This window comes from Eschrichtius robustus, chromosome 13, assembly GCF_028021215.1.
Source record: "Eschrichtius robustus isolate mEscRob2 chromosome 13, mEscRob2.pri, whole genome shotgun sequence".
Lineage (NCBI taxonomy): Eukaryota > Metazoa > Chordata > Mammalia > Artiodactyla > Eschrichtiidae > Eschrichtius > Eschrichtius robustus.
In genome coordinates this window covers 6,429,171-6,439,667 of record NC_090836.1, presented here as the reverse complement: position 1 = coordinate 6,439,667, position 10,497 = coordinate 6,429,171, and the positions used below count along the sequence as shown (strand labels likewise).

The following is a 10,497-nucleotide window of genomic DNA, read 5'->3' as shown; positions in this document are numbered from 1 at the left end:
TCAGGCCTAGCCGGACACCAACCGAACCGTGTCTGACTTCGACGCCTTCTACCAGGCATGACAGCGACAGAGAACAGATGGGGCCAAGAAGGGCTTCTCCTGGGACAAGACCCGAGATACGCTTTCGTCTTTGTTCTGCTCACAATCTTCATCATCATGGACTTTTTTTCTTAATCGCAGAGCAGAGGGAAGGCGAGCAGCCCCCAGCCAGCATCCCCTACCCCCAAGAAAATGGCCTTGCCTGTCATCTTGAACCCGTTGTCTTCCATTGGCTACCTCTGCTGGGGTCCGAAGGAACTGCTCCCCCCTTCCTGTTCCCCAGCCGGCCAGCTTAGCCATTGACCCCTCTGGTCCAGGAAAGGAGGCTTTTCCATGCCTGAGAAAGAGGCCCCCAGTGAAGCATCCCCAAAGCCCGAGAGTGAGGGGTTTCCTGGAGGCTCTGGGGTGCCTGCTTCCAGATGTGGTCAATTTCTGGAACACTTGCTCTGGCTTCCTTGTAAAGCCCTGAGCAAGACTCGTCTGCTCCTGCCCCACGTGTGTAGCGTGGGGTCCTCTAACCCTGAAACGTGCAACGTGACCAGTTGTGGCTGCCAAAAGAAAAATTCTGGAGTGATATGAAACTCTTCTTTCTGTGAGTTCCGCAAGCCGCGGATGAGACCTATTGTAGGGTAAGGATGTGATCTGTGGGGACCTGGCCATTCTTCGGTGGTCAGCCCCAGACCCCACTCCCCCTTCTGTTGGTGGCGTGTGGGAGTGGGAAAGAAAGCAAGGTCATGAGCATAAGGAATAAGGCTTCCTGTGCCCACGCTTATCTAGTGTATGACCTTGGAGAAGTTCCTCTGTGGGCATGATGGCAGAGGAACAAGTCGTTTGCTCTCTTGAGGTCTGCCACACTTATTATCCATGTTCTAACGGGCTCAGTGATTAAAATATGATGCCAGTAGAGTCAGGTTTATCCTTGGGACAGTGTGCCTGGCACATGGTCATCCCTTGACCAGCCGGACCCATCACTAACTGTGCAGCCCATCCCTTCCCAGAAATAGAACAACAAACCGGGAGTTTGAGTTGCCTGAATGTGGGCAGACCCTGCAAGCCAAGTCCTTGAAACATGGTGACTTGAGACTGTGGGAACTGGGGGAGTTTGAGTAGACAGGACTGCTGAAGGACACATGGTGGAAACTGACTTCCTTATTCAGAGCTAGTTGAGGATTTTTTTTTTAACCTCTATGCCTAATTGGTGCTTATCAGTGGGTCATCACTTGGCTAGAGGTGTGATAATCAGCTCTCTTAACCCTGAATCACTGCATGTGGGGCGTGAACTAGCTGTGAGATGGTAGGGACTCTAGTGTGTATGCACTGTTGAGTGTAAAGCTGGGGTGAGATGGGGGGATAGAAAACCTTTGCAGGACATCTACTATAAGGGTGAGGGCCTAAGTCTAGGTTCTAAACAAAGCCAGAGGTGCTTTGCTACTATTAATACCAATTTCTGCACTCAGTCTTTTGTGTGAAATCCTTGTATAATTGGGGATAAACCCATAGCTAGTTCAACTTGGTCTCTTGGGAACCATTCTGTTTTCTCTAGCCTTGGAGGTTGGGGGCAAGCTCTTAGTCATGGCTTTACAGTGACCATATGATTCAGTAGTAAAGATTTAAGCCCACTCTGGTTCAGACATGCTGGGCTCAGCGAGCCTTAGTTTGGGTGGAAGGGCATATGTACTTTAAAAAAGAACATTTAATGCTATTGTGTTTCATATTTGGAAAACAAGAGGGAAAGTCTGTTCTTTTCAAAACACAAACTACAGGAAGTGAAGCTTAGTAAAACGTACAGAGAGTAGTGATTCTCAACCAAGGAGCTGCGGCATAACAGAGTGTCCCTGGGGCAAGATTCTATCAAAGTTTCCATCAAATGGGGTTGGGGTTCTTTGGGGGTTTATTTGTAAAAGCACTAGTGGTCTGTGATATCTGGACCTTTCTCATGGGCTCTTTGACACTGACCTCTCAAGTTTGTTTTCTCTCAGTGAAGATCACAGCCAAGAACATTCCTGGGGCCCCAGGACATGGAGGTAGATAGAAAATTCCAGAAGGTTTGGGGTGGGGGATGGGGTCCAGACTCTGTGAAACTTCTAGAACATTCCATGCAATTCCAAACAGGGTAGACAATAAAGTTTATAAACCATCCAAAAAAAAAAAGAAAAGACTAGCTGGATTCAGACTTAATTACCCCGTTATTAACTACCATTTTATCCGGTAGTTTCATTAGCATCATTTCCTTAAAAAAATTTCCCTCCTTTTATTTTGTTGAAAAAGAAAAGTATAAATTTTTTTTTTTTTTTTTAATCTAAACACCTTGGAACAATGATTAAGGAATCACGTTGTCTAGTGCTAGGATATGGCAAGAGCAGGAGGATTTAACTCTCTAAAAATACAGCTCACATTATTTACTTCTCAAAAAAGGAAGTTGGATTTAGTACTTTCAAGGTCAACCTTAAATAACCCATCCATATCCAACCTTGAATAACCCTCCCCACCTTGAAGGGTCCCAGCAACAGAGTCATAACATTAGACCCAGATGGTGGCCTTTTATGGAAGGAGCAGTCAGCTGGCAGCAGCTCCCCTCACAATCCTTCAACCTAAGACCGAGCAGCATGGTAGATAAATTCTGGGGGCCCAAACATTTACAAACAATAAGAGAGCTTGAAAGATTTAAAGTTCTTTTTGGGGAAAAAAGAAAATACAGGCATATTCGGAGATGTTGCAAGTTCCGGCCCAGACCACTACAATAAAGCGAATCACACGAATTTTTGAGTTTCCCACTGCATCTAAAAATTATACATATATGTAGTCTATTAAGCGTGCAATAATAGCATTATGTCTAAAAACCAATGTACATGGCTTCATTTAAAAATACTTTATTGCTGAAAAATGCTAACCATCATCAATAATGCAGGGTTGCCACAATTTGTAAAAAAACAAACAGAAAACCCCACACAATACAGCGAGGTACGCCTGCAAGATAAGAAGAAATAAAGTAAAAGTCACGAGTGCTCCTTCTGGGTTGAAGGAGGCCGGCCTCTATCTCTTCACCAACAGAATGTGAACTTGGCCTCTAAATTTATGTCAATTTATGTCTAAAGTGTGTATCCTTCCCTTCATCCAACCTTGCCAAATACTTTTGCACTTTGCCTTGAGCCTGGGGCTTTGAGAGTTGGCTGAGACTTGATGCCGGTGGGACATGCAGGAGGTCTGATGACTTCAGAAAACCAGCCCATTTTACCCGTTCAGAGAAACTCTCTTTTTACCCAACAGGCCTCTAGAGCCAGCCTAATGGGGGGTGGGGGCGCATCACAGCCATGTGCAGCTGAACTGGGCAAGTGACTTACCCTCTCTGGGCCCCAGTTTCCTCATTTGTCAAATGGGAAGAGTCATCGTACCTACCTCCTGGGGGGGTTGTGCAGGTTGCATAAGGTCACGTTGCACAGCATTGAGAACACTGCCTGCCACGTTGTCAGCGATTGCTGGCCAATACTGTCATCACCTGAATTCCATATCCTGGCCTCTCACACAAATACCTTGTGGGATTATATTTTACAGTTTTGACCTGTGCCTTTGACATGGCCCCAGTGGAATAGTGTTCCTCTGTAAATCCCAAGGGACTCCCCTAACGGTCCAGGGGTTAAGACTCTGCACTTTCCTTTTTTTTTTTTTATTTTTATAAATTTATTTATTTATTTATTTATTTTTGGCTGTGTTGGGTCTTCATTGCTGCGCACGGGCTTTCTTTTAGTTGCGGCAAGCGTGGGCTACTCTTCGTTGCGGTGCGCGGGCTTCTCATTGTCATGGCTTCTCTTGTTGCGGAGCATGGGCTCTAGGCGCACGGGCTTCAGTAGTCGTGGCACGTGGGCTCAGTAGTTGTGGCTCGCAAGCTCTAGAGCTCAGGCTCAGTAGTTGTGGTGCACGGGCTTTGTTGCTCCGCGGCATGTGGGATCTTCCCGGACCAGGGCTCAAACCCCTGTCCCCTGCATTGGCAGGCGGATTCTTAACCACTGCGCCACCAGGGAAGCCCAAGACTCCACACTTACAAATGCACAGGTTCGATCCCTGGTCAGGGAACTAGAATCCCACATGCCGTGTGGCACGGCCAAAAAAAAAAAAAAAAAAAAAAAAAATCCCAAGGAAATCAATGATCTAGGTCTCAGTCTCCTCTTTATTTGCATGTGGTTACAACTCATAAATACACTCACCGTTTTCCTCCCCCTCCAAAACTCTCCCTTATACATAGAACCCCACCCAAGCCCCTGGTTATAAGGATTCCCTTTCCTGTCTAGAAGGGGAGGGTGGTCCTCCTTGTCACTCCATCTTCATGTAGGGTCTCCCTCAGTCCATGTGAAGTGTGGGCCCTCGAAGGGCCTCTGAAGCTTGGGGATAATGAGCACCACGAATCCGCCAGAGGTCCTGGCCGTGCCCTTGAGCGACCACGTGGCTGGTTCCCTTCTGTGCCATGCTTGGGGTACAGATGCCAGGGGGGCGGCAGTTAGCGTCACATGTCCTGTCCGTGCCTGAGGCTGAGCTGGTGCTGCCCCAGTGGGCAGGGGGTCTGCAGTGGAGTCCCGGGCCTGCTCAGGCGGTGGTAAGAGTCCTGCAGGGACACCATTCCCAGCCAGTGCTGGCCCTGCTCTCAGAGACGCGTCTGAGGCCCGGCCTCTCGGGGTCCAGCTCTCGGGGCCCTACCCAGGCCCTTGGTCAGTCCTGTGCGGGGAGGGCGGCCTCGAGGAGGAGGCACTCTCAGGCCTCCCTTCTCCTGGCTTCTCCAGACAACATCAGGCGTGGGTGACGAATTGGGTCCTTGGCCCCGTTAGAGGGTGTGGCACCCCAGTGTCTCTGTCTCAGCCAGGTGCCAAGCTTTGCCATCCTCCTGGTAGGGTGTGGAGAGCCCGGGAGGGCTAGGGGCACCCTCTTCAGGGATGGGGTACGGAGGCTCTGGGGGAGCGGGGGGGTCTCCGGGGCCCCGTGCTCCCCCCAATACCGGCCCGTTGTAGATGTAGATGTTGCCGGTGACAGTCACTGACCCGCCGGTGACGTGAATGCCATTGGTGCCTGTGGGAAGGAAGGCGGAGTGAGTGGGGTGAGGGGCAAGTTTGAGGGGAAGGCCTGTGTACCCCCAGCATCAGACCCCAGCTTCCCCAGGGCCCCTATCCGCCATCTCCCCTTCCGCTCTGTCCCCCTCCATCGGCGTTCTTGAGCTCTGTGTTCATTCCCCGGTTTCTTGGTTCTCAGTCTCTTCCCTTCTCTGTCGTCGGGACACTCTGGCTGCTGGAGCCTCCTCTTGCACCCGGTTTAGTCTCCTCATTTCTGCCTGGCTCACACTCTCTCCCCCTGCCCACCCTCCCTCCCCACCCACTCTGCTCCCTGCGCCTGCCCCAGGCTCACCGTGGGCCACCTGGCCTTGCTCTGGGGGCTCAGCCTCCAGCTCCCTGGCCTGGCTCAGAGGACTCTGCTGTTGTAGCGCCTCTTCCTCCAAACCTGGGGTCGCCGGGACCCCAGCCGAGGCTGGGGTCAAGTCTCCAGAGGTGGGCAGAAGTGGCTCTACCAGGTCAGGGTACTGTGGGTTGACCCTCGGGGGCTCCCAGCTTCCTTCAGCAGTATTTGATTCCTCTCCCTGCAGGACAGAGGCCGAGAACCAAGCAATGACGTGGGCCTCAGACCCCATCTTTCTTTAGTTCCTCCCCCCTCCCCACCCCATGCTTAGGCGGCTCAGCGCCCTCTTCCACTCCTCATCAGGCTCCCTGCCTCAGGGCCTTTGCACTTGATGTTTCCTCTTCCTGGAGCTCCTGGAGCACTTTCCCTGATACATCCCGACAGCTGGCTCCCTGTTTTCTTCAGCTCTCTGCTCAAATATCAGCTGATCACAGAGGCCCTCTCTGTCCACTCTAAGATAATATACCCCCATCTGTTGCCAGTGTCACTGTCCCCCTACCATGCTTTATTTAGCAATTATCACTACCTGAGGTACAGCTGTCTAATTTTATTCTGGCTCCACTGGTTTGTAACTCTGGGAGGACAGACAGTTTGCTTTGCTCACTGCTGGTTCCACTGTGCCTTGAACAGTGCCTGGCACACCATGTGCTCGATAAATTATTAGTTGAATGAATGAATGGTTGTTGAAGCTGCAGACTCTTTTCCTGCCTGCCCCCCCACCTGGTTCACCTGTCCCCCTGCCCCTCCTTGCTGCCTCCTCAGCCTTCCCCATTACCTCTGGATGCCTCTTGAGCAGGGATCCTGCAATAGAAAGTGAAACGGCAGGCCTCAGACCCCCAGGCTTTCCCCCTCCACACACGCCATGATATGGCACTGCCCACCCTGGGCTCCCCAGAAAGATCAGGTTATCATTACCCTTATCTCCAGCCTCAGAATGGGGGGCTGGATGGAGGGGACGTCTATGTGGGGGGCAGGTGTTGGGCGTCTTGAGGGTGTGAAGGCGCAGGAGGGTCATCCCTGGGGGAGCCGAATATTCCCTCCAGCCCCCCTCCCCCATCTAGGTAGGCACAGACCCAGGCCTGCATCCCTGCCTGCACCCTGCTCCTTCCTACCCAGCTTTCTGCAGAGAGAGGGGTGGCTCTTCCAGGTGCAGGCGAGGACAGTGGTGAGGAGCAGAAAGGAGACCAGCGGCAGCAAGACGGCCAGCACCAGCATCGTTCCTGCAGGACAGCAGACAGGACGGGGCGTGAGGACCCGAGCAGGCTGGGGGGTGGGCAGCTAAGGAAGAGCTCTCCAGTTCTCCGGCCACCCAGACAGAAAAGGGGGAGCAGCTTTCCCCTTCCAGTCCCACAACAGTTCCTAAAGGAGGAGTCGGAGAAACTTCCCTCGGGTTACAGAGAAGGGGCACTAAGCCTGACTACGGGGGGACCTCCTGACAGCCAGCAGAAACTCTGCCGCGGATGGAGATGTTCGGGGTGGGTGCGGGTGGCCACCGGCACAGGGGCAGCCTTGTGGGTGAGGACAGGCACTTGCAGGGGCTGAAAGTGGGAGTGGGAAGCAATAAGGGAGGGTGGGGAGTCTGTAAGCAGACTCAGGCCACAGGGTAAAGTCACGTTTCTGCGGACTTGACCATCTTACAGAGAGACCCACAGCTGCGGGAGCTGAGGTTGTCCTTCTGCAGCTGTGGAGGTGTTTACAGGGGTGACGGAGCCGGGATCCTGGCTTCTGAACTCTGCCTGTGGCTGCCTGGCACAGGAGGGCTGCCCGGTCTCCACCCGCGGCTCAGGGCAGGTCCCGGGAGGGAGGGAAGCGGAGGCTGGGTTTCTCAGGTGCCCACATGTAGCCATGGTAACTGCTGCCTTCCTATGGGCCTCATGCTGCCATCAACAGCATGGAGTCTACCATGCCCGTCGCCTGTGTCACCTGTGCCTGAGGAAGATCGGGAGCACTTGGACATTTGCACACTGGGAGTTTGCCCTTTGTGATCCATCTAATTCCATGGCCTAAGGGAGTCCAGAATGGGAGGTGTGGGGAAAAATTAGACCCAGAGTCTTGGACACCTGGGTTCCTGCCCAGTTGTGTATTTTTCACATACAAAATGAGATTAGCTTACATACTCTCTAAAATTCCAGCTCTAAAATGCCAATCGTTTTTGATACACAGTTAAAAATTAATACGAGGATGTGGAAAATATTTATGATATAGTTGAATGAAAAATTAAGTTACAAACATTCAAATGACTGCACTTTTAGAAAAAAAATTATTTTTTTCTATTGCACAGAAAAATGTCTGGGAAGATATATTCAAAAGTGTTGAGTGGATATGCTAGGTGATGGTTCTGTGGGTGATGTTTAGTTTTGTTTATCTGAATTTTCTAATTTTCTGCAGTCTGCATGTATTATGGCATGGGCTTTGGAGTAAGAGAGACTTAGAATAGGTCTTCATAACACCAGTTACCACGTGGATGATCTTGGGCAAGTCACCTAACCTCTCTGGGCCTCGGTTTCCTCATCTAGTCAGTGAGGATAGTAATAAGACTATTTCATAGGATCATTATGAGGGTTAAATGAGTTATTGAAAGTCAAGTGTTCACAGACTGCCTGACGCACTAGCTCTCAATAAATGGAAGCTATGACTATAAATACTTGGTAATTTTTTAAAGTTAAGGAAATAAACTTTCCCCTGATTAATAACAACTACAGTCATTAGAAACATCCTGCAATCCTCTATTAGGTGAGGAAACCAATGACTCCACAGAAAAGACCAAGAAAGCATCAAGTGTAGAATCTTCTCTCAAATAACGGAGGGTGTAACCTACTACAGAGACTTCCAGTCTAGTAAATGGATTATGTGATGGTGGCATGTCCAAAACAATGATGGTGATGTCAGTTACAATTACATCTCCGTGTGGGCGTACTATTACATATAACTTATAAGTTGTGTGTAGGACATATAACTTAAAAAGTGTGTGTGTGTGTGTGTGTGTGTGTGTGTGTGTGTGTGTTTGTGTGTAATTAACCTGGCCCAGGGATACTCCAGTTTCCCTTTGAGGAACTTTTCTTCTTGCCTCAATTCTGACTGGAAAGGATTCATCATTTTCCCGTTTTTTTAGATGGCTAGAATTAAGGCATCCTCCCAGATGCTCCCTGCCCCTGCCCCTGGCCCCTCACCTGGCGTCTTGGAGGGCTCTGGCGGATTTCTGCAGCTGGTGTCAGACCGGGAGGTGCCTGGCGCTGCCTCTACGAGGCCCTGGTCCTCACACCTGTGGAGGAAAGCGCCCAGCTCAGGTGGGCTCCTGGCGGGAAGTGGGAGGCGGTCCGTGGAGCTGAGCAATGGACGGGGCTGTCAGCAGCTGGGGCTGGGAGGGTGGGAGGAACACGGACCTGGCACCCTCACCTGGTGTGGGGCTGGCAGCGGGCGCTGGGGGAGGACGTGTTCTGGAAGTGCCCTGCCTTACAGGGGACACAGTTGCTGTTAGCCTTCCTGTCTTCATCTGGCAAGAGAAACGCATGGCCAGCCAGGGTGAGTGGGCAAAGGGGGCCCAGTTGTGGGCTTCCTTTATGCCCACTGGATGGCCCCTCCCTGACCACCCACTGCAATCCGTGGTTTGCAGCATCTTTCCTGATCTCCGAATTGCCCGAGCTTCCTCCCAGGGCTGGGAGGACCCCCGAACCCTGCACCATCCCAGCTTCATTTCTCTGCAGGTCCCTTCTGTGAGCCTTGCTCAGGGAGGGAGAAGAGGCCTGGGGCCTCACCATGGACACAACCCCATGCACCCTGCCCCCTTCAAGATCACCCGCCTCCTCCCCCCGCCCCTTTGCCCCCAGTGACCTCTGACCTTTGAGCTCGGCTTCAGTGCCAGGCGGGCAGTGGGAGAGTGACTCGCAGTGTACACACTCAGAGCCCCAAAAGACGCAGAACAGTCCTGGCTGGCAGCGGCACTGGGTTTTGTGTTTGCTAGTGCAAGGCGTGATCTCCACGAAGCCCAGCACTGGTGGGGAGACGGAGGGCTCAGCAGAGGGGCTGCGCTCCAGGAGACCCCAGCCCCCATCCCCGCCAGAACACCCAGCTCACTCTGGTCACAGGGGCGGCACAGCTGGCAGATGGAGAGATGGTTCCAGTGCTCGTTGTAGGAATTTTCGGGGCACGTGGCACAAGTGGTGTCCTGGTCGGGGCCACATTCAGCCGAGACGTGTGTGCCTAGGATGTGAGCGGGGCAGTAGGAGTGTCAGGGGGACTCGGGTTCCACCATCCTCTCTACTGCTTGTTGTGTGACCCTGGGCCTGCCCCGGTGCCTACGCGGGAGGGACGGCCGGTGTTTCTCACTCTCTGCTTCTGCCAGTTGGTATTCCTGGGAGCTGGCGTCCACCTTCCGTCTGAGGCAGCGATGTGGGCTGGAGCCCCCTGTAACCCACCTCCCCGTCCCAGGCTTCCTCTGGCCCCCGCCTCTCACCTGGGGGGCAGCGGGAGCAGCAGACGTGATGCTTGGGCTCGTAGTACTCCTTTTCCTGGTCGCGGCAGGTTTGGTTCTCCGTGCGGTATGGGGGCACCTTCAAGGGGAGATGGAGTGGGGAGAGAATTATTCAGGAGTCAGCTGGGAAGGGCAGAGGGACTACAGAGAGGGCGGCCCAGATCCCTCTTCCCTAGCTAAGCCCACCCTCACCCGCTGGCCTGGGTCCCTCCCTCACCAGCTGGGGCTGGGATGCTGCCAGGAGACCCCAGAGGCCCAATATGAGCGGCCCCCAGGCCAGGCCGCAGGGGGAGGCGGTCCACGGCAGGCGCATGGCGGCCAGTCAGCCAGCCGAGCAGATGGGTGGAGGCCTGGGAGGAAGGTGGGAGGCCTGGACGTCCCGGGCAGTGGTGGCAGCAGCCTCCCGAGCCCAGAGGCTGGGACAGGACTCGGCCGACTTGCCCCCGGGGGCCAGAGCGGCCGGGCCTGGCCTGGCCTCCAGGGCTCCAGCCGGGCTCAGGAAGTGGGAGTGGAGGCGCCGGCGCGGGGCGGAGACAGGGAGCGCTGGGAGC

At 53.2% G+C, this 10,497-nt stretch overlaps 1 protein-coding gene across 1 annotated transcript; it reads right to left on the bottom strand.

Annotated features, from left to right (window-relative positions):
- Positions 1-4,184: 4,184 nt before the first annotated feature.
- On the bottom strand, positions 4,185-10,486 carry LTBR (lymphotoxin beta receptor). Its single transcript, XM_068560892.1, has 10 exons — positions 10,164-10,486; positions 9,929-10,025; positions 9,550-9,675; positions 9,314-9,466; positions 8,872-8,968; positions 8,646-8,737; positions 6,588-6,695; positions 6,251-6,276; positions 5,428-5,656; positions 4,185-5,094 (listed from the first exon to the last, which is right to left on the bottom strand). The coding sequence occupies exons 1-10, from the start codon at positions 10,257-10,259 to the stop codon at positions 4,853-4,855; spliced, it is 1,266 nt and encodes a 421-aa protein (XP_068416993.1). The 5' UTR covers positions 10,260-10,486; the 3' UTR covers positions 4,185-4,852.
- Positions 10,487-10,497: the final 11 nt, after the last annotated feature.